At 35.7% G+C, this 24,701-nt stretch overlaps 3 protein-coding genes across 16 annotated transcripts; 1 reads left to right on the forward strand and 2 right to left on the reverse strand.

Moving 5' to 3' along the window:
* The first annotated feature begins 94 nt into the window (after positions 1–94).
* LOC114535760 (alpha-ketoglutarate-dependent 2,4-dichlorophenoxyacetate dioxygenase-like) lies at positions 95–1,718 on the forward strand. Its single transcript, XM_028557069.1, has one exon. It carries the CDS (start codon positions 190–192, stop codon positions 1,126–1,128), a length of 939 nt encoding a protein of 312 aa, XP_028412870.1. The 5' UTR covers positions 95–189; the 3' UTR covers positions 1,129–1,718.
* A 2,375-nt stretch (positions 1,719–4,093) lies between these two features.
* On the reverse strand, positions 4,094–11,473 carry LOC114535729. Its single transcript, XM_028557039.1, has 4 exons — positions 11,356–11,473; positions 7,853–7,910; positions 6,061–7,640; positions 4,094–5,302 (listed from the first exon to the last, which is right to left on the reverse strand). Exons 2-4 carry the CDS (start codon positions 7,902–7,904, stop codon positions 4,688–4,690), a joined length of 2,247 nt encoding a protein of 748 aa, XP_028412840.1. The 5' UTR covers positions 7,905–7,910; positions 11,356–11,473; the 3' UTR covers positions 4,094–4,687.
* Positions 11,474–13,110: 1,637 nt separating this feature from the next.
* On the reverse strand, positions 13,111–24,444 carry LOC114535762. Of its 14 annotated transcripts, none has more exons than XM_028557073.1 (12): positions 24,298–24,444; positions 19,736–20,800; positions 18,959–19,045; positions 18,252–18,301; positions 17,804–17,867; positions 17,003–17,086; positions 16,396–16,448; positions 16,035–16,052; positions 15,822–15,882; positions 15,269–15,340; positions 14,539–14,594; positions 13,111–14,030 (listed from the first exon to the last, which is right to left on the reverse strand). In XM_028557073.1, the coding sequence occupies exons 2-12, from the start codon at positions 20,790–20,792 to the stop codon at positions 13,416–13,418; spliced, it is 2,217 nt and encodes a 738-aa protein (XP_028412874.1). In that variant the 5' UTR covers positions 20,793–20,800; positions 24,298–24,444; the 3' UTR covers positions 13,111–13,415. The 14 variants fall into 14 exon arrangements, with proteins under 14 accessions (XP_028412874.1, XP_028412872.1, XP_028412871.1 ...); XM_028557071.1 differs by having other exon boundaries at positions 16,396–16,445; positions 17,804–17,876; XM_028557070.1 differs by having other exon boundaries at positions 17,804–17,876.
* Positions 24,445–24,701: the final 257 nt, after the last annotated feature.

The following is a 24,701-nucleotide window of genomic DNA, read 5'->3' on the forward strand; positions in this document are numbered from 1 at the left end:
TCCATGTATAAGCCATTTCGTTACCACACGCCCCCCCTGGTTGTGCTTTTTGGAAGTGGAAGCACTATTCTCATTTCTAAGTGGAAGGAAATGCTTGCGAAAAATATCTAGACGATTTGGTAAAGTCAAGATTAGAATATTCAATATTCAGACATTTACATCATACGTGCTACAATCTCAAAGTCAAACATGACAAGGAGACAAATTTACTTGTTAATCTTGGTCATAATATCATGCGCAGGTTCTATATTGAACGAGCGCGTCGAACAGCAAGTTTGTTTAGCTGATAACGCTGCTCTTGGTACTGAAATCAATTTTGAACATCTTGAAGAAATCTCGGCTTCTTATGACGCAATCTTAAACAGAATCAACAGTTTGCTTGTCGCAAATGGTGTGGTCGTGATTCGAAATCAGACGATGAACAGAGTAGCTCAATACAATTTCACACGAAATTTGGGTTCTGTGGTTATACTTCCGGAATCATTTGAGGGCAAAGACCCGGAACCAGGGCTTCCAGCTATTCAGAGGGTCACCAACTATTTCCACAACGGGACATGGAAAGGCAGACGCCATTGCTTTGGATGTTATTGGCACAAGGACGGGAATTTTCAATTCGACGATTACATTGGTGGTGTTCTCTATGCTGAGAAAGTAGAAAAGTCAGCAACAACAACAATGTTTCTGGATAATTGCGCTGCCTACGACCTCATCCCCCCAGACCTAAGAGCACGGATCCAGGACACAATATTTTCGGTGTCGGTACGAGACATCCCAGACTTTAAGAATGGCACAGAAAAAGATTTTGCCCTTTTTCCAGACGCAGCACGACATCCCATATTCTACAATCACCCAGGCTCCGGGCGTCGTTGTTTGTATCTGACCAACACAATGGTGACACTGCGACCTAAGAGTGTAAACGAGATGACAGATCTTCAAGAGGCATGGGATATCATGATCACTCAGGCACCCAAGTATCAGCACTACTGGACAGCAGGAGATGTCGTCATTTGGGATAATCTGGCGGTCATGCACAAAGCTGGGGAGAAACGGTCTGGGTGTTCTCCCAAAGATCCACGAATGCTTTTCAGAACGCAATATCGTATCGGTAAAACTGGTAGTAAAAGATAACTTGGATGATGTAATTCACCATTAAAATTTATTAGATTTTTCCAGAAAGAAACAGAATATACCATGTTGTTTAAAAGTGTGGGTAAAAATGTGCACTGTTTAGATTTATAATATAACAAATATAATACACGTGTGCTGATTGGTCCAGAGGCGGTCTCCTTAACTGTGTACAGTAACACAGGATTTTTCCACCTCCCGGCTTTAAATTTTAAAACTTGAACAAAAATTCATTATTAGTAGTGATTTTTTTACTAGAAAAATTTTAATCTCGCTAAAAAAGGAACAAAAAGAGGTCCCCGTGTTTAAATAATGGAGAATTATTTTATTAGACCAAGCTCAATTACATTGTTCGATGTAAATAATGTTTCAATGTTTTTCTTTTCTTTCTATGCAGTTATAAAAACACTTATGGGGCTTATAACGTTAAAACGTGCTTGTTTTCCCACTGACTATTTCTCGTTTTCCCAAACTCCCTCCCGTGTTTCTATAACTGTATAAGGACACGAAAAATCTTTTCGTTCTTAAATGTTAGCTAGTTTCAGAATGAGTTTCATCAACTTTAGGTGATTGTAGTATAAGTATACCTGTTCATTTAGCCGAATAAAACACTAAATAACAAATTTTCAAACGATATATACTAATCTTATTCCAGGAACTTTCTCAAAAGCACATTGTTACATAAGTTATGCGCCTGCGTATAATGATGCTTATTTTAAAAGCATCTTAAATCTCTCCTTTACAGTTACAAGGGCAAAAACACCTGCCGAAAGTTTAACGAATATCATCGTAATTCGTTCTTTTAAAAGGCGACAAAAAATGTAGGGCAATAATTATTTTTATTATATGACTAGTGTTTGTTTTTGTAAATCCTGCAATTTGATTGGCTGCTGACGAGGCGGGATTTTCCCATATTGCCCACGGGCAATACGCTCAATTTTTATTGCTCTCGGGAAAAACAACAGCAATTCGAAATGAATTATTATTCGTGTTTATGGTTTTCCCAAATTAAGTCATATAATAAATAACTTACTGACTTCGATTGTTCGGTCTGTACGGTAAAATATCAAACCTCGGTCGTGCCGTATTGACCTCGCTATCGCTCGGTCAATACGGCACGACCTCGGTTTGATATTTTACCGTACAGACCTCACTCTCAGTCAGTAAGTTCTTAATATTTTTCCACTGCCCATGCACATCATAAATTAATTCGCCTCCACACTTCTATAGCTGTTAACTTCCCACTGCAATGGATATTTTCTCTAGAAACGAATGAATCATGAGGTTTCTTCATTTCGAGATCTGCAACAATCATTATATACAGAGTTACTTCACATATTGCATTGTAAAGACAATCGATTTCAGAAAAATATTGTGCAGGGGGCGGCTTGATACCGTTTGGCTTAAACGGTGATTAGTAAGTTCAAAATAGAAAGCAAATCTATCGTTTTATTTAACAAGCAAAGTAAATGTTTTTGAACTTAATACAAAGATACTGTTTACAATTACATATTCAGTGCATAATATTCAAGTTGACTCATTTGAGGGAGTTGTAAGAGTGTTATTTTATTTTGACTTATCCACCGTTTAAGCTAAACGGGCTTGATACAACACACTATGCAGTATTTTTGAATGTGTGAATATGGCCTATCCAATTATCGATGCTGGCTACGCCACTGCTGGTGCAGCTGCTACTTTTTGTTTAACAAATGAATTAGAATGAAAAATCAGCTGTATAGTTAGTCTTAGGCAATAGAATTTTCAACAAAAAATTCATCTTATCCCGCGTTTCAGCGTTTGAACCGTTTCCCTATGACAATACTACTATAGGAATATTCATCATATCAGTTCGAGAGATTATCCCAAAAAGTGAATGTTGAAAGTTTACCAGAGTTTCATCAAAGCGTGAGGTAATTTTGAGGCATTAAAATAATCCTTTTTGAAACCTAACAAGCACATGCTATTGTCAAGAAGACAACGCGTCCTTGAAGGTCCCATTCAAGATCTAGCATTTAAAAAACCTAGTTGTAAAATCGAGCAATTGTAAGTTAACGATATTTAATTTTGAAAAAGGTGTTATTAAGTCATATCAAAACCGCTGGGGACCCTTGTGTGCCGGCGGCCACCTGGATGCACCCTCTCTTTGTTTATAAAAACTAGCTCTACTATACTGCCGTCATAGGTGTTAACATCATTTTCATTATTCCTGCGATAATACTCAACGTTGTTCTAATAATAGCGATTTGGAAATCGTCTCAACTGAGAAACAAGCCTTGCTATTTTATCGTTTTGATCCTGCCCGTGCATGATTGACTTAGCAGTTGCTTGGAATACCTTTCTTCGTCGCCGTTTTGATAGTAAGTGTATTAAATAGTGGATCGAACTGCTTTCTTTCATTCTTAGCATTCAAAGTAGCATCTACACTATTTGGATTATCAAGATTCACGTTGGTTGTAATGACGGGGGAGAGGTACATTGCTACCCTACACTACCACAAATACACTACTCTATAGTGACGAGGAGGAGGCTGCTGATGTTCGTGTTTTCAACTTCATGCATGAGCTACATGATACCATTTTCGCTGCTTTCTGTGCGCGGTTGGGCGACAGGCTTGTGAGAATATACCCGGCCGTCGTAGGGTTACTTATACAACCAAAAGGGTCTATGCCAATGCATAAATATGATCCCGATACCATTAATTGGTACGCAGCATCGGGAAGAAGGTTTCACCAAGCACACAGAAACTTCACACATAGACTTTCTACCATGGCAACAGCGCGTATTTGATTAAACACTTTTTCCCATCCTTCTCGCTATTTCATTCGGTTAATCTTTCAACGTTTTAATCACTTTTTTTTCTAATTAAAAATGATTCGCTTTTCAGTAAAGAGTAAGTAAGTACAGGTGTATTTTTTCATTTGGTATCTTATTTTTTTATTTTGGACATCTGTTTTTATGTACAAAATAAAAAAATTCTCCGAGTGAAATCCTCAAAATGCAAAATGCATCCCATTGAAAACTTACTTGGCTAAAGTGTCGAATTAGGAATACACTTCGTGTTGTACGACAAAGAGATTTTTAACCCGCTCTTGTAACATGCAATTACAATAGAAAACGTTTGTGTTCAACCAATCATTCTTTAAAGATATACTATCGTTAGGTTGGTATGAAAATAAGGCTTAGAAACCATTTTGAAATTTTGTTGGCATTTATGTGAACTCTCGCTGCCCTCTGCAGGGGTTCAATGACTTCAATTTCTGGCTATGTGGCATGCACATAATGCATACATATTTCGCCGACACTTCACCACCTATTTTATATATACGCTGTAGCTTCATGCATTCAGACAGTAAGTTTGTTTCACAAACTTTTTTACATGTATACTATGAGATATCGACAGGCTCCATACAAAAAGTCGCTGTAAAAAGCCCCGAAAATATATTCGTGTTGGAGAAAGTTTTAGTAAGTATAAATTATTATATATATATAAAGGTCAAAATAAAGTTCTGCAAAATTTATGGTAAATTTTGCGCTAATTTTACATTACATTACATTACATTAGCTACATCATCATTTTTTCCATAAGCGTCTTCTTTCTGTGCGGGTCTAAACCCGACATATGAGGCAGTCCAATGGCGCACCAATCCAAATCTTTTTCAACTTCGATCTCATGAACACCGTGGTATAAAATACCATCGATTTTTAATTTACAGTAAACAATTCGCACAAGCTCACCGTTTATATCGGTAAATGAGTTGACGAATGATTTTGCAGTTTTGAGATCGAGTGGAACGCTAGTAACATCCGAGCCGGTGTCGAGTTTAGCTTTTCCTTTAAATTTAACTTCATTCGTGAACGGATCGATTAGCTCGATATCGACAACCGGCAGCGTTGCAGTCGTCAAATGCGAATTCTGCGCATTTTTTTCGTTCGGCAAATCGAATATTCTGCAAAATAATATCTGTTTTTTTTGCAGCATGACAACCGCTTGCTGTTCATCATGAATTAAATCATACCTCAAACACTTCTCCTCGTCACGGTAGAAAATAACGTGGTTTAAAGCGTCTTCATCCGGACGTTGTTTACACTCTTCGAATATTTCTTTTTCATTTTCCTCGTAAAAGGCTTTGAGTATTTGGTATGTCTTCTTATCTTCTGCGTCAGGGTTAGTTTTTCTCTGTGGAAAATATACACAATAGCATTCTTTATAATATTTGTTGTATTAATTGATATAAGCTTTATGTTCAATATACCATTAGTGGCAGTACATGCATGTTAAAAAATAAGTACACAATTTCTGCATATAAAGCATAAAATAGAATTTTCATTGTCTTAGGGGAAAACTTTGTCGAGGATTGTCCACAATTTGTAATCCTTAATCATTAGAAAAACCTGGAAAAAGTTATTGATTCTCCCCTGATGGGTAGACGTTCCCCAACCATTTTTTGGCACATTAACACGTTTGGTGGGGAAAGTTATTACTACATCTTGTTCGATCCAGTTTGCCCAGGTTTTTTCTCCCTGCATGAGCTAGCCCTAAATCCGTGCTAAGATGGCTATAATTTATAGACGCGTATTGAGGGGGATTCGGTGAAATTCCGTATTCCGAATTCGACGTCCCAAAGTGTTGACTTTTTCCGAAGTGTTTATGAAATATCATTAATAAGGGAATATTTCGACGAATATACCGACTGATAATATACAGAAAAATTCTAAGCTTGTAAAATAGTCAGCAGGTCCCTCAATAATATTAAACTTGAGTTGAATGCTATATGCGCGAGGAAAACACTCTGACATGCGTTAGTCTTTCTTGTCACTCAGAAAACCATAACAACGCACTAAAGAATCCACAAATTTTAGAAAAAGGAGGGCATCTTGTTATACCACGGCAGAAAATTCCAAATATTTGTTAGGTCTTCAAAACATTACTTTTACCTGTGAAATTTTTATTGCCTCAATGGCAACTCGATGTAGACGGATATCCTTTTTATTTACCACATGAAGAAACCATGGGCAGTGTTTTATCGCACGAATGATATCCTTGGTATCCAGCTCTTTTTTTTGCTGCTGAATGTATTTCACAACAAGATCAAGTGGTAGTGGTTCAAACGATATCAAAGAGAAAAGGTTGAATGCCTTTCGAAATATTTCGCAAAAAGTTCCAGGAATGTTGTTTTTTTCAACAGCTAAAAGCACAGATGCGAGCATTGTGGGTGATGTTACTGAATTTATCTCCATTTTAATTATTTCGCTTCTAGCATTTTCGAACCTGTGTAAATAATCTCGCCACGAAAAATCTAGACTACTCCGTTTCATGTATTCTGCTGCCGCTGCCATTGTCAGTGGCTGACGATCCAATTTTTCTGCCACCTCGTCTAGCAAAATTTGATCATTGGCGTCTCTCTCTGATAACTGGGCAAGAAGCTGGCGAGATTCGGTTTCATTCATACCGAGACTAAGTGAAAGATGCTTAGTTGAGGTGCTGTCCTTTGGGACTTCATTTGTAACTTGTGCTGTTACTACAATTTGACCGTTATACCAAATTTTGTCGTCCGTTAGGGGCAGAAGTGGGGAAATGAGCTCTGAATTTTCCATATTGACCACAATAATCCACCATTTATTCCAATTATGAATTCTGCTAAATATTTCCGATCTTAAAACTTGGATTTTCGTTTCTGTTTGCCATGAACATAATAATATACGTCCCAAAACTTCTTCTTTGCAACCCAGGCGTCGACAGAACTCTTCATACGAATGGAGCAGAGAATCTAAATCTCTTCCGTCCAATGTCATTACAAACATTCCTTTAGCCTCCCAATCAACATTTTTGCAAATATCCTCAAACACTTGTCTGACGATTTCTGACTTTCCAGAACTTCCAGACAAATAGAAATATGTAAGTCTGTGGCCATTATCGCTGCGCAACTTTTCAAGATTTTCTCTAATTTCTTCTATCTTGTCAGAACGGTAAATGACTTCATGACTTGGTTTAGGCGGTAGAACGTTGAACGAATCATAAAAAGAAACAAAAGAGTGGTTATTTGTAAATAATGAAACCATTTCACTGTCTGGCATTCCTAATACAATCAATGCAGCTACAGTCTTTGCTTTCATAGCTTCAAAGTTTTCAGTGGTGAGTTTTACTTCATGACAACGAGCTAAAGAATTTTTCATTCTTCTGAGATCATCGACTGCCCTCCTAATTGTTGGATGAATACTTGCACCAATTGCCTTGGTACAAAGAATTGCCTTAAATAGTAGACTACAATCCCATTGGTTTGTATCTCCACATTGAAATTCATCGTGTAAATTTTGTGACGATTCCATGCTAAAGAACATACGACCACTTACAGGAGTGTCATCCCATGCGCCTGGTTGATCGCGGTAACGAATGTTCCACTGCCGGATGAATTCTTTTCTCAATTGCCTCTTTGCAACATTGTAGATTAGATTTTGCATATAAAGGAAGTTTAGTTTTTCTGTGTTATCCTGTAACAGAGCCAAGTTTCTTGCATCTAAAAATTTTAAATATAAAAATAATTTTTAACAGAAAAATGGATAAAGGACATCAACAAATGGACTTTCCCTGGGTAGAATTAAAACACCTTTTTGAAATAAATATACCAACATGCAACCTACATAGCATGCGGTTTTGATATCTTGATTGTTTCAGTTTCTTTTCACTTACCACGCAACACTTACTAGACTCAAAAAAAACAACACTTACTTGACTCAACAAGACTCAAAACGTCTTCTTCATTATGATACACGTCTGACATACTGTTCTAAGTTATATAAAACGAAATAAATAAATCAAGTTAGTACTTGAAGGAGAACTCTGTGGTTTATAACGCTGAATAGCCTGAATCTGTATAATCATTAATATGTCGCTTACATCACACGCGGCAAACATTATTTCAGAACTCTTCACTTTTCCAAACCATTAGGGCTGCCTCCCACTTACGCGCATTTCATACACACGTTCACGCAAGTAAAAGTCTAACTCGTTATATATGTCATCTTACTTGTCAAAAAACTAAGTGAATAAATCAAAATTTCAGCATAGTCTAGTATGCATTTGTTGAACTAGATTTTAAATAATGAAAATTTAAAAGCCCGTGTTAAGGTCGTGAATAATTAATGATCTAACTTCCAATCATTGCGTAGTATTTTGGTCACATGCATGCATCTGTTTAACAGTTAGTCGCCGAAGGCGAGGTGATTAATCGTTTTAGTATCAATTTCGAGGTGTTAAACAAATAGTATAAATCACAGCGCAACTGGACTAAGTTTTATTATTTCAAATAGCCGAGTATAACAGGTGGCCTAAACTCGGTTTGCCCGCGCGCCCGCAGAAGAGAATAATAATATAAAGTAGGAGGCCAATAATATAAAGTAGGAAGTTTGAGTCCAGTGACGGTATTTCATTGTTTTAGCAGCGTATATTAATTTTCTACAGAAAACCTTACCGATAAATGAACTAGAAAAAAGTAAATAAGTAAACTGAAAAATACATGCTGCACAACAACTATGAGATGTTATGATATTCATTTAACGTATGTTAATGTGCAAACATGCATTACATGTCCATGCTTAGTATCCCTCTTTTTTGCTCTTGAAACGGCCTTTATTCTTCCTGGCATAGATTCTATAGATTTTTTAATTCCGCACGTTCAATACTTTGCCAGCATTCGCTGACCACTTGCCTCAAGTCATGGGTCTGTGCCTCGCCCTTTTCTTTTTAAAACGGTCCTACAAGTGCTCCATAGGTTTTAGATCTGGAATTTGAGGTGGAAAGCCATGAGAACGAGATCACCAGAACGAGTTTGCTTCTAAAAGATTTCTGGCACATAGAAGATGTGCATGTGTTTAGGGTGATTATCATGAAATTCCATGTTCTTGAAGATCTGGGTGATACTTTTCTTTAATTAGGATCCTATTATATCTTTCAATATTGCCAAACCCAGCATGAACGAAGCAGCTAAAAGTTTGCTTGAGTAGGATTTAGTTTCTTCGAACCTCTCCAAGGTTAGTTGCATACCACCTTTTGAAATTCTCACCTTTTCTGCGATCTTACGAGGAAAAAATCCTTCAATACTTAATGCAAGTATTTGTTCTTGTGCACCATCACTTTGCCCTTTTTCCCACCCATCTTGGGTTGTGTAAAGGAATAAGAACTTTATTTTGTTATAATTTAGATCAATATACGACCAAAACAGTGTGCAATTAATATGGTTTACAGTATTGAAACACTAGCACGCATGTCTTAACTCGAATACTCTGCCAGGATTTAATGCTTGAATTCTACAACGACTGGACTCAAACTTTTGCCCCCTACTGTACATGCAGTAGGACAGCGTACATAGCAACCGTTGTATTTTTTAGATTGCAAATCTGCTACGCAGGCTAGCTGTAGAATAACTATTAGTATTAGAAGAGTTTGGAATCAGCCTTTGAATGAAAACTGCACTAATACCTAAAGTTCTTTATTCACAAATGATGACCTTGGCTTCGACGAATTAATATATAGAATTAATTATTATGTAGAAAGACAGAGAGACAGTATCTAAAGACAAATGCATAAATTTCCAATGACATTTAATCTAAAATGTAGAGTGCATAATATACATAAATCTTACGATCTTATTCAGCGTTATTCACCCAGAATCATTGCTTGTTGGAAAAAAGGAAAATGCTTTATACTTGTCTCATACACGACTCCATTTTGTTCAACAATTCAACGTTGTCACTATGTATTCTAGTATTCTCGTATTGAAGCATTTCATACAAAGTGATTTGATAAGATTTAAAATTGTGCATGCAGTGATGAAAGATTATTTTATGTCTTTTATAAACAGCTTTAGCCTATACGGCGCATAACGCGCTTTATTGTGTATTATTTTGCAATTGGCCGAATTGACGTAGTTATCAAGCTTGTGAATTTACTTTAATATTCACCTTCCGCGTCGTTAGTAGAGAAGTCGACCAAACGATATTTCGGCACTATATAGATATCGAGCCAATATAGATTGGATAAACGTATTGTTGTTAAGTCGTACGTATTTTACTCTGTGTGTGTCTTGTGCCGTTGTGCGGTGTAACTAGGGATGTAACCAGGGATTAACTATTACGCAGTGTATCTATTTTCAAAATCAAAACCTCTTATTTTTAGTTGAAACTATTGATAATTATAAATCACTCATCGGATTGCTTTAGATCCTCAGAAAAAGGCCATTTCAGAATGGCCATTAAAAACTAAGTGAATAAATCGAAATTTCAGCATAATCTAGTATGCATTTGTTGAACTAGATATTAAATAATGAAAATTTAAAAGCCCGTGTTAAAATCATGAATAATTAATGATCTAACTTCCAATCATTGCCAGTATTTTGGTCACATGTATACATCTGTTTAACGGTTAGTCGCCGAAGCCGAAGGCGAGGTGGTTAATTGTTTTAGTATCAATTTCGAGGTGTTAAGTAAATAGTATAAATCACAGCGCAATTGGACTAAGTTTTATTATTTCAAATATAGCCGAGTATAACAGGTGGCCTAAACTCGGTTTGCCCGCGCGCCCGCAGAAGAGAATAATAATATATATATGCAGTAGGACAGCGTACATAGCAACCGCTGTATTTTTTGGATTACGCAGTTGTTTAAATATAAAGTCCCCCGCCGCAAATCTGCTACGCAGGCTAGCTGTAGAATAACTATTAGTATTTGAACAGTTTAGAATCAGCCTTGAATGAAAACTGCACTGACAAATACCTCGAGTTCTTTATTCACGAATGATGACCTTGGCTTCGACGAATTATTATACAGAGTTAATTATTATGTAGAAAGGCAGAGAGACAGTGTCTAATGACAAATGTTAAATGTCTAATGACATTTAGTCTAAAATGTAGAGTGCATAATATACATAAATCTTACGATCTATATATTCGGAGGCATTGCTTGTTGGAAAAAAGGAAAATGCTGTATACTTGTATTATAAACAGCCCCAATTTGTTCAACAATTCAACAGTTTGTCACTATGTATTCTAGTATTCTCGTATTGAAGCATTTCATGCAAAGTGATTTGATAAGATTAATTGTACAGTGATGAAAAATTATTTTATGTCTTTTATAAACAGCTCTAGCCTATACGGTGCATAACGCGCTTTATTAATATGGCCGAATTCACGTAGTTATCAAGCTTGTATAAATTTTTTTTTGTACTTTAATATTCACCTTCTGCGTCGTCAGTAGAGAAGTCGACCAAATGATATTTCGGCACTAAATAGATATCGAGCCAATATGGATTGGATAAACGTATTGTTGTTAAGTCGTACGTATTTTACACTCTTCAGTTGTGTGTCTTGTGCCGTTGTGCGGTGTAACTAGGGGTGTTACTGTTTAACTATTAAGCAGTGTATCCATTTTCAAAATCAAAACATCTTATTTTTAGTTGAAACTCCTTAGATAATTAGACTGTAAACGGTTTGAAATTTTATGAAGCACTCATCTGATTGCTTTAGATCCTCAGAAAAAGGCCATTTCAGAAAGGCCATTACACGTATCACTACAACTTAATTTTATTCTTAATCTCAAATCTCAATTTCAATCTTATTTTTAGTTTAAACTCCTTAGATAATCATAATTACACTAACAGACCCAAGGCCCCAAGAGGCCCTTGGGTAACTCGAATTTCAAAGCATTCTTAGATTTCCATAGAAATTATAAAATTTCCTTAACAAGTACGATCGTACTATAGTGGACCAAGAACTTCGTGACCGAGTTTCTGAACTGCATTGTATTTACAACAATAGAGAGGACAATGTATTTCTAATCGTTTGCGTTTACTTATATATAGGTTGAATATTAATGATATGTATATATTATTTGCTGCAAATATAGTCAAGAATTGCTTGTAACTTGCTTCAAAGGTCAAAAGTAAAAATTCGAACTCCGTCAATCGATGCGGAATATTGCTTAGAATAATTGTGCCAAGTTTCATTCCGATCAAACAAGTAATGCTACAGCCTTGGGGTTTTTTTAAAGAGCGTCGCCCCCTAACAACAACAACAACAACAACAACAACAACAACAACAACAACAACAACAACAACAACAACAGGATTAGCAGCGGTTAGGGACCAGTTCCTGGTCCAAAAATTGAAGCACTGCTGTTGCATCAGCATCAGAATTTTTGTTTTTTTCAACTGCACTCTTGTGTTGATACAACCTTATATTGACATTAATTTTCGTAGAAACAGTCTCTCCTGTAAAATAATGTATACAGCATATTTTCAAATTAGGCAGCTTGTAGAAGCGACCCATCAATGTGTGTAAATCGATCGCCAAAGCGTTTTAAACGTCGGCTCTATTGATATCTTTCAACGCAAAGAATTTATGGTAATATAGATTTATTAATTTATGGGTATATACAAGTTAGCTCACAAACGAAACTGCTATTTTAACATTAATTTCTGTTAATTTACATCAGGTTCTTCATTGAATAAGCCAAAAATCGAAAATACTTAGAAACATGTATGCATGCGATCCACTTTTCCGAATTTAAAGCCGTGATTGCATGATCTAAATTGTGAATTTTCAAGCCGGAATTCACCCCCCCCCTAACCATTTTAATTTTTCACCAGCTAAACCTACTGACGAATATATTTAGCTGCAATACAATAGGGTATTACAGTGAGCCAGGTATGCATACAGGTTGATATACACTACGCATTAGTTGTTTACAATGTGTTTTCATATAATAATCATGCAGTACATAAATTCAAATTTTAAGTAATTTTTAAGTGTATTTTTCTATTATACAAATATCGATATTGCCATTTTCGAATCTGATCTTCAAGAAAACGAGACTTTATTTACATTCCTCGGCAAAAAGTTATGGGAAAAAGTAACACAGGAAAAATATTTCTTATTTCTATTTTAATAAAACGAAAACAAGTTTTTATACAAATTTTTAATTCGAAAATCCTCATAACATTATTTACAACGAGCAATGAACAATGAATGATGTATTTCATTTTGTGCTTTGTGAGAGATAGTCCGAGAGTAGTTCTCCATAGTCCATAGTTCTCCATTATCGACACACAGGAATAACCCCTTTGTTCAGGAGTTCGTATATTTAACATTATTATGGTTAAGTATAGCACTATTAACTACATTGTATCATGTTTTTAAATTTGAAGGCGGCGGAGGCGGGAAATTTTCGTGATTCTATATAGTTATAGAAACACGTTTCTTGACCAATCAGCACGCGTGTTCTATATATGTTATTATTAATCACTTTATGAAACTTTTCAATATCTCCTTCTTTGTCTTCATGTTCAAACGCGCAAATTGGGGAAGTCCAATGGCATACCAATCCTGATCTTCCTCAATTTCGATCTCATGAACGCCATCCAATAAATAACCATTTACTTTTATTTTAGCGTACACAATTGGTACTAACATATCGTTTAGAACGGTGAATGAGTTAACCAATGACTTCATTTTTTGGCGATTGAGAGGAAAACTAGCAATATCTGCACCGCTGTCGAATACAGCTTTTACTCTCAATATAACCTTCTCCGTAAATGGATCTATTAGCTCCACATTGATATTCGCCAAATTTTTAGTCGTTAATTTCTCTCTTTTTCGCTTGCCCGGCAAATGGAATATTGCGCACAAAGATTTCTGTTTCTTCTGTAGCATGATCACCCCTTGTTCTTTATTGCGACAAAAACTATACGTGAAGCCCTTTTCGTCATCTTGGTAAACAAAAACGTAGTTTAACGCCTCTTTATCTGAACGTTCTTCCAACTTTTCGGATATCTCTTTTTCTTTTTTAGAATGAAACCGTTGGAATGCTTTGAATTTCTTCATGGCCTTATGAGTTTGACTTTTTTCATCGTCCTCCTGTAGCAATAAAAACAGTATTGTTTATTATTGTTATTGTGTATTTAACCTCTATGTGTAATATATAAAACCTCAGTGACTGTACTGGGTACATATAGTGGGCGATGAAATCCGCACTAGAACGCCGGTCGGTGTGTGATGCGGCAAAGGAATGTCATGAGTGCGTTTTCAGGGAAAAATGGCAAGAACTGTGATTTTCGTGTATAGTGTTCCTTTCACTTTTACGCATAATGTTACCAGAGCCGTATAGAGACTGCGTAATTGAGGGTGGGGGGTTATTCATATATTTATGTTTAAATATCATAGGAATAATAGCGTACAAAAGAAATCAGTCGGACATAAGACGAATATATGAACACGCGTTACACGCCTTCTAGCTACGGCCCTGAAAGTTACGCGGCTGTGTTTTTAGCAAATACATGCAAGCCCATCTTGTTTCTTTAAAGCTATAAAAGTGAAATAAAACGAAATACCATTCTCGTTAAGAAAAATGATCACATATAGCTACCTTGTCTCCAGTTGTTTCTCCTATAACAGGTTCTTGTTGTTCAGCCTCACCTTCACCTATTACAGGAAAGAGAGCGAATGAAAGAAATTAAAGAAATGCTTTTAATACATGTACAAAGTGTAAGTTGAGGCTCGAAAACAGAAATAGCGGCCGGGCAAGAAAATTTCATTGCTCAAGGTGGCTGATTTGACACTAAAAACAAGCAAAATGAATTATATTTTGCGTTGTCACAACCGCAAAACGCACGCTTCGCTAAAGCCGCGGCTAATATTGTTCAATCTTGTCAAAAAGTGTGAACAATATTCGCAGTACAACCGCCCACTCAGAGTTTTTTGCCGTGTAGCAAGCAGTCTGTGAACATGCATCAAATGTCATTTATATAATAACTGGAATGAAACACGCAATTTGATTGGTTTGTAGGCGTGCAGTATGAGACAATCCTGCACGGAAAGTTTACAATGCCGCTTTGCGTGGGAAATTTTACCGTCGTTTCGTTGTAGTTATTTTAAAAGAAAATACTAAATGGTTTTCCGTGCAGGATTGCGTGATACTGCACTTAGGAAATTGCTCGACTTTCGGATAGCGTGAAAAAGTGCACGCCTACGGCTCGTGCTTTTTCACGCTTTCCGAAAGTCTCGTAATTTCCCGCATGCAGTATCACGCAATCCTGCACGGAAAACCATTTAGTATTTTCTTTAGTAGCAACGAATAAATAAGTTCTATGACATACATGTTGTTGTTGGATTTTGAGATTCAACAGATTCGGGGCCAGATATGTCAAAATCCTGGCTAAGACTTGGTCCTTGACAAAAGAAACTGATACGTTAGATTTTCACATGAAAAAATCAACTGGTTTATGATGCACAGTATATGTCAAGAATACTGTGAAAAATTGAAAATAGACCGATGGCATAGTTATGTTCGCAAGTTAGAATGATAATCATCTTAATTTTTACCAGCTAAACCTACTGACGAATATATTTAACCGCAGTGAATATATAGAGTCACAAAAATAATACAATCATAACATTTTTTACAATACGAAAAGCATAAAATGATGGAATGTTTGATCGCTTTACTTTGTCTCAACTTAATTGAAAACATCTTCCCATGGCCATGCAGATAACATGAAGTTGGAGAATCTTTGATTGAACGTTAATGAGATCATATCAGCAGTAATATTTTGCCACGTGCTGAGGTTCGTTTTGTGTCAGTGAGAGGCAAAAAGGGTAAATTGTTTGGTTAACTTATAATAATAAATTACATTTTTCAGCACAAATTACCTTGGTAAGCTGAAACGTCTTTGTGGTTGGTTCCAAATTGTTCCGAATCCTCTTTCGAAGCCTGCTGTGATAAGTCACAGTTGAGAATTTTTGGAGAAAAAAATTGAAGAATGGAGAGTTTAAAACTAAGTGTTGTTCTAACCCACCTCACCCCCCCCCAAACAGTGGAAACTCCCACTTCTGTTGCAGCACGCCAGTAAAATCAGTACTTACACTGAAAGTGTAGCTACACTGCAAGGTATATGCCAATTAGCCGTATGACGGGTGTAATAGTGAAAAAAAAAAAAAAAATATATATATATATATATATATATATATATATATATATGTATATATATAATATATATATATATAATATATATATATATATATATTATAATATTATATATAATATATATATATATATATAGGCAAAATATCTGGCATTATATATATATATATATAATGCCAGATATTTTGCCTTGAAGATATATACAAACTTTTGTGCTCGAGTTATGCATCTAACTACACCAAGAAACTGTTGGTGAGCCACGTGAAGTAAACTTTTGCTGAGAGAAATTATGCCGACATGTACCTTGTCTCCAGTCGTTTTTCCTATCACAGGTTGTTGCTGTTCAGCCTCATCTGCTACACGAAAGAGAGAAAATAAAAGAAATGCTTTTAATACATGTATAAAGTGTAAGCTAAGGCTTGAAATTCTTATTAAATGGAATCAAAATGACACCCTTAATAAACCAACATATTTTTATGCTCCTTTGTTCATCTTAGCGTAGGATCAAATTTACACTAAGTACTTCCAGTGCGAGTCTTGTGGAGCTATTTTGATTAGCGCAGGCGCAGTCAGCCAATTAATATTTCATATCAAAAGACTTAATAATACGAGTTATGATCTATACGAGTCGATATCCTTTTATGCTTCTATACGAGTCGTGTCAGTGAGGAGTTCTGAACATTTATGACGTCACACAATGACGTCACCACACTTCACCCTCGCTAAGAGAGCCCCCTCTGGTAAATTTAGTTCCACAGCGTGACAGTATAGACATGCAATTGTATAATATAGGCGAAGTAAATGAATCTAGCTACATTCTAAAAATTACAGCCAGCATATTTCACTTTTAGCAAGCAGTCTGCGAACATCAAATTATTATGTATACAAATAAATAAGTTCCGTAACATACATGTTGTAGCTTGTTGGGGTTCCTTGGATTCTTGGCCAGATATGTCCAAATCCTGGCAGAATATGGTTTGTGTAGGCCTTGGTCCTTGACAAAGAAACTGAAATGTCAGATTATCACACGAAAGACATACTTCACTTGTTATGCAAAATCAACTGGTTTATGATGCATAATATGTGAAGGATACTGCGAAAAATTGATAATAGACCGGTAGTATGTTCGCAAATCAGAATGATAACCATCTTAATTTTTCGCCATTGAAGTAAACCTGCCGACGAATATCTTTAGCTGCTACAATAGGGTATTACAGTGAGCCTGGTATCCACTCAGGTTGATATTCACTACGCAGTTAGTTGTTTACAATGTGCTTTCATATGAGGTAAATACATACAAATTTACAGTTATTTTTAAATATATTTTTTCTATGGCACAAATACCTATTTTTCCAATACTTCGAATCTAATCTTCAAGAAAACGAGTCTCTATTTGCATCACTCGGCAATTAAAATGTTAAAATGGGGAAATAATTTCTCTAACATCGTCATTTGTTGCATTTGCGTCATTGAGAATTTTTGGAGTCGACTATGATTACTGAATAAATATTCAAAATATAACATTTGACTGAAATAATAGATGCGCAGCCAGGAGTTAATAAAAAATTAAAAATATAAAAACAAAACTGGTGAGAGAGCGTTTTTTATGCTTTATCCGAGTGAAATGCTTTTTTATTTGATAAAATATTTAATTTTTTCCGAATAACGTGCAACGATGCACAAATTGCGTTGGTAAGCTGAAAAAAATTACCTTGGTAAGCTGAAACGTCTTTGTGGTTGGGTCCAAATTGTTCCGAATCCTCTTTCGAAGCCTGCTGTGATAACTCACAGTTGAGAATTTTTGGGAAAAAAATTAAAGAATGGAGAGTTTTAAAACCAAGTGTTGTTCTAATCCCCCCCCCCCAAACAGTGGAAACTCCCACTTCTGTAGCAGCACGCCACTAAAATCAGTACTTAAAGTGAAAGTGCAGTTACACTGCAAGGTATATGCAAATTAGCCGTATGACGGCTGTAATAGTGAAAACATATATAGCCATATATTGCCAGGTACAAGTTATGCATATAGTTTTTAAGTCCAGATATTTTGCCTTGAAGATATATACAAACTTTTGTGTTCGAATTATGCATCTAACTACACCAAGAAACTGTTGGTGAGCCACGTGAAGTAAACTTTTGCTGAGAGAAATTATGACATATACCTCGTCTCCAGTCGTTTTTCCTATCACAGGTTGTTGCTGTTCAGCCTCATCTGTTATACGAAAGAGAGGAAATAAAAGAAATGCTTTTAATACATGTATAAAGCGTAAGCTAAGGCTAGAAATTTTTATTTAGTGGAATCAAAATGGCATCCTTAAAAAAACCAATATCTTTTTATGCTCCTTTGTTCATCTTAGCGTAGGCTCAAATTTACACTAAGTACTTCCAGTGCGAGCTAGTCTTGTGGAGTTATTTAGATTAGCGCAGGCGCAAATCCAAATAATATTTTATATTAAAGAACTTAAATATACGAGTTATTATCTATACGAGTCGATATCCTTTTATGCTCATATACGAGTCATCTAAGTGACGAGTTCTTAACATTTATGACGTCACACAATGACGTCACCACACTCCACCCTCGCTAAGAGAGCCCCACTCTGGTAAATTTAGTTCTACAGTACTGTGACAGTATAGACAAGCAGTTGTATAATATACGCGAAGTAAATGAATCTAGCTACATTCTAAAATTAGTTCATAGAATACAGTAAGAGGAAAAAGAAGAAATTAATTACAAAACAAATTAAACTGGAAACATTAACTAGGTAACAGCCAGTGAACTGGTAACAGCAAGCACATTTCACATTTAGCAAGCAGTCTGCGAACATCAAATTACTATGTATACGAAAAAATACGTTATGTAACATACATGTTGTAGCTGAATTTTGGGGCCCCTCGGATTCTTGGCCAGATATGTTCAAATCCTGGCTAAATATGGTTTGTGTAGGCCTTGGTCCTTGACAAAGAAACTGAAATGTTAGATTATCACACGAAAGACATACTCCACTTGTTATGCAAAATCAACTGGTTTATGATGCATAATATGTCAAGAATACTGCGAAAAATTGATAATAGACCAGTAGTATGTTCGCAAATTAGAATGATAACCATCTTAATATTTCGCCATTGAAGTAAACCTGCCGACGAATATCTTTAGCTGCTACAATAGGGTATTACAGTGAGCCTGGTATCCACTCAGGTTGATATTCACTATGCAGTTAGTTGTTTACAATGTGCTTTCATATAAGGTAAATACATACAAATTTACAGTTATTTTTAAATATATTTTTTCTATGGCACAAATACCTATTTTTCCAAATCTTCGAATCTAATCTTCAAGAAAACGAGTCTCTATTTACATCACTCGGCAATTAAAAAGTTAAAATGGGGAAATAATTTCTCTAACATCGTCATTCGTTGCATTTGCGTCATTGAGAATTTTTGAGGTCGACTATGATTACTGAAGAAATATTCAAAATATAACATTTGACTGAAATAATACATGCGCAGCCAGGAGTTAATAAAAAAAATTTAAAATATGAAATTAAAATTTGTGAGAGAGCGTTTTTGATGCTTTATCCGAGTGAAATGCTTTTTTATTTGATTAAATATTCATTTTTTCCCGAATAATGTGTAACACGTTTACCTTCATTATTGGAGGAGGCAGCAACGCCAATTTGATTTCGTTTTGGTGTTTTGAACATAATTTTCAGAGCCCGTCGACAATAATTAAGAGAATCTCGCTCATCTTTATTTTCAAAACAAACATCAGCCAGATTTTTGTAAGACTCAGCAACGCCAACATGGTCTGGTCCAAGTAATGTTAATTTGATATCCAATGCGTCTCGATAAAAACCATGGGCTTCTTTCAATTCACCTTTAATTTTGCTGCACACATTGCCAAGGCTGTCGTAAGAAGCAGCAACGTCAAGGTGGTTACGTCCAAAATTTTCTAACCGAATATCTAGTGCCTGCTGTTGATACTTACGAGCATCATGCAGGTCACCTTTATAGCAACACGCATTACCAAGTTTGTGATAGGTAGTAGACAAATCAATATGGGTTGCCGGCAATTGTTCCAATTGTATTTTCAACGCGCGTTTATAATAACTAATACCACGTTCGAAATTATCTTTATCACAACACACATCCCCCAGGTTGTTGCAAGAAATAGCAACTTCAATATGGTTTGGTTCCAATAGTATTAATCGAATATCTAATGCACTCAAAAGATACTCTTCAGCATGTTCTAAATCACCATTCAACCGACACAAATTTCCAAGGATGTCCCAAGAGGCAGCGACGTCAATATGGTTATCTCCAAGCTTTTTCACTTGAATAACCAATGCCTTGTAATGACTTTTACAAGCACGTTCTAGATCACCTTTCGCACTAAAAACATCACCCTGGCACCCGTAGGTATAAGCAAGATCAAGGTGATCTGGCCCTAATTGCTCCAATTGCTCATTCAGTGCCCGTTTATGTAAGTCCAAAGCAGATTCAAAATCACCTTCATTTCTCTTTTTCACACCAAGGCGGTTCAAAGCCTCTGCAATGCCAAATTGGTATAACTCGTGTTTTTCCAACTCAGTTGTCAGCGTTTGTTGGTGACAATCATTAGATTGTTCCTCGTAACTTTTTTGTAAATTTTGCTCTGATTTAGCTTTTCTTGCTGGTGATTTCTCTCGTACCTTAGCGGACATTTTCGGTCCTAAAATTTTCGATAAACATATTATACAGAGACAAATTTAGGCAGCCAAACTAATAATACCCGTAAAAGCTGACTGGTTTTAAATATGGATGTCTTGTCAAAAAAATATAGTGCAAATGATAAATAGATTACCCCCCCCCCCCATATAGCACACTTTGTTACATTTCACAAATGCGTATGTACGCAGCCTGAAGTCACATGCAACAACAACAACAACAACAACAACAACAACAACAACAACAACAACAACGCACTGCAAGCCGTAACTGTGACAGGCGTAACGTCACACGCGTAACTACGCAGCCTATGTAGCCTATAACTATGTTTACGTGTGTGACGTCAGGATCCGTCAGTTACGTGTGTGACGTAACGCCCGTTAGGGTTACGGCTTGCAATACGTTCTTGTTGTTGTTGTTTTTGTTGCGTGTGACATCAGGCTGCGTACATACCCATTTGTGAAATGTAACAAAGTGCGCTATATTGTAATACAAAACAAGTCCGGCAAAAAAATCTTCCCAAACTGATATTGTGGTTCCCACTATAGCGATACTGTGTGGAGGTTTAGTGATATGTTTGCCTACCATCCAATTGTACTATTTACCAAGCATTGTTGTGATAAAATTTAACAATTATATTGAAGTTCACTAAATTGTATCTTTAAATTACACAAGATATAATCCCAGAGCCGCTGCGGAGCGGCGTGCGAGGGTACTATTTCCGCCCGGAGATTAGGAATTACACCCGGATGTGTGACAGAACATAGCGGAATCCAAAGTTGCCCAAATCCTATGCCGCCATGGATCGTGGAGGTTCAATGGTCATGCGCAAAATTTGATTGAGTGAAGAATGGTAATCAGCAACTTGCTGATTGGTCAAGACAAAAAGTTTGTATTTCAATGAAAAATGTCAGCAATTTAACTGACATTTTGCAAACTATTTTTTAAAAAAAAATGTTTCATAAACACGATATGAAATGTGGAATCAACTAAAATGATATAAACACTGGGAAAAGATTAAAATATTATTAGAACATAGAAAATATTCAACACTAGCGGTGAAATAGAACGACTCGTAGTTTAAACTCGTAGTATATACACCTTGAAGTGCTAGGTGTCTATTTTGTTTATTTCGTGTTTGCTGTAAGAATGCCATTTTATTTTTATAGTACGAGCTCGGTATGTCGTTTTGCTAAGTCCTAACCGACTATTTAATTTTAAGGCTTCAGGGGCGTTGGAAGCATCCAGAGATTGAGGGGGCACCAGCTTCCAGGCCGGGGCACTTTTGGTTAATAAAAAGGGCCACAGAAAATATGTATAGAGACGGTTTAATTGATTGCCAAGCTGCAAGGATACTACCAATGTGATTTTAAATAGTATTCACAGCTACATCAATTTCTCCAAAAAATAAATTTTTCATCACAAACAGGGCACCTTTCGCTCCTTGAAAAATTTCTGGGAGGCATGTGCCCCTGGAGCCCCCTCCCGGTTCTCGTTAAAATTTTTATTGGTTAGAGGTTACAGTTCATGTAAAAATACAACATGAGCATTGTTTTGTTGTCATACTCTCAGAGCTGAAAAGTCTATTGAATTATATACAGAGGATGGTCAAAAAATGTAGCCCTAAGGAAATGTACCACATCCATATGACCATATTGTTTCAATATAAATAAAGGTAGCGCTGTAGCGCAAATAAATGTTGTGTTTGGACTAAGCCCCCCTCCCCGGCCCCTGTCTTAATTTGCAGTCCATGGAATTTCATGGATAAAATAACTAATTAAAAGAATTTGCTTTATGTGTGAAATTGTTGACAAATAAATGATAGAATACAGAGGTTGATCCCTCTGAATTATTTAACTACAGATATTTAATTTTTATTGTAATGAAAATGTTTTGCCTTCTACCTACAATTCCTTAAGATAAACTTACAAATTCTTTACCATTTAAACCACCTACGCAAATGTCTCTTAGGCTAACTGTGTTTGGAGAATTTTATTCATATTATAAGCATTGTTTTCACCCATATTATAATAAATGAAATGAAATCTTCAAAAGTTAGTAGTTTCCAGGCCATGCAGTGCAGTATAGAATGATGTAAAATATGAGGCACTAAGCATACTAAGGAAAATTATGATTCACTGAATTTCTGCCATCTTGGATTTTTGTCTAAAAAATCTCAATAGAACTCCATGATTAACCTCTAAATATCCTCTATCACATTTTCACATATGGTACAAATCAAGGTATTTGAATGAAAAAATTATATTTATATTGAAGCCTATATTTTTCGCATTGATGAATGTGTAAAAAATACATAGAACAACTAGAAGGATGTCTTGTTTTTTGCACATAGCTAAAACATTAGCGAAGAGAAAAGAGCATAAAATACATTCTATAATCTATTAAAAGAAGACCAAATTTGAAAAGAGTGAAATTGAGATGTATAATGTATGGTATTATCGAAACCAAAACTCTATATAATTGTGTATTATCACTGTCAATACTGTTGTATGGACCTGGAATATATTGAGATAATATCTAGGACCAGGAGTAGGGCTTCTAGGTGTCTCACAAATAATGCTGCTCTTTTATCTTACACTTTGAAAATTTGCACCTATAACTTGAACTACAAATTCAATGCAATACACACAACTAGCCATCCTTTGCATTGAATGAAATGGATCATCAATTGCATTTCATTGCTACACTGCATAAATATATATATATATATATATATATATATATATATATATATATATATATATACATATATATATATATATATATATATATACATTAATACATATATATAATACATATATTATATATATATATATATAATATTATATTACAGATATAATATATGTAACGTATAATGGGGAATAAGCTAGGTTTTGAAAGCAAATCAACACCGCCACTCCGATCATTACTTTCATTAGGCATTACCTACAACTTGCAATGCAAATTATGCAATTCTATTTTTGAGAGATCTATATTTGGGAACTTTTGTGTTTATTACACTTCATGCACTTTTCTTATGTAAGACTCTTCACTGATGTACATCTCTTAGAAGTGCATTGCAAGTTGCAAGAAAAATTGCACGGTGTAACAGGGCCTTAAGGTGTAAATGATATTTATTGATATAGCCAATGTCTGCCCTGATAAATAAGATTTGTGCAACGATTAGAGCATATTTTATAAACACTATACGCCAGGCATATAAGCAATGTACATTAGGTATTGTATAATTTTTTGAATTCATAATGGCCTAATGCTCACTTATGCTGTTAGCCAAAAGCCAAAGCTTTTCTGAGACAACGTTTACAACTTTAAATAATGTATTTACATTACGCTTTTGTTTGTGCGATATGTATAAAATCCCTGTCGATTATCACAGGTGCATTCAGATTAATTCAGGAACGGCCGTTTAATAATAGAAAATACATAATCAACTGCAACTATTAACTCATGTCTATGTAACTTTCAAATTGATGTCAATACCTTCGTAGGGAAGTTAATCAATATCCTATTCGGCAATCCGAAAATCCGGCACTTCACTTGATGAAACGAGCCAATATCTGGTTATTTGACTTATTTCTGTTAATATTTTTGTTAATATTCTAGTTAGATAATAATTTGTAACTATTACATCAGCCCTGACTCGTCCCCAGTCGCTTTGGTGTTACGCAAACAAATAATTATAATTTTAAGACTTTTCCTAGTCACTGATCTATAAATATCACCACTGATCTATAAATGTCCAACCAGAGGAGTCAGACATCAGCCAAGGCTTTCGTTACGTCACAGCATGGTCAAAGGCCACAACTTCATTCAACTTCGAAATGGAGTCAAGACTCAGGATTTAGTAGATTTAGTCTTAATACAGAATATCTTTCTTGTACACA

This window comes from Dendronephthya gigantea, unplaced genomic scaffold, assembly GCF_004324835.1.
Source record: "Dendronephthya gigantea isolate DGI-Jeju-01 unplaced genomic scaffold, DenGig_1.0 000123F, whole genome shotgun sequence".
Taxonomy (NCBI): domain Eukaryota; kingdom Metazoa; phylum Cnidaria; class Anthozoa; order Malacalcyonacea; family Nephtheidae; genus Dendronephthya; species Dendronephthya gigantea.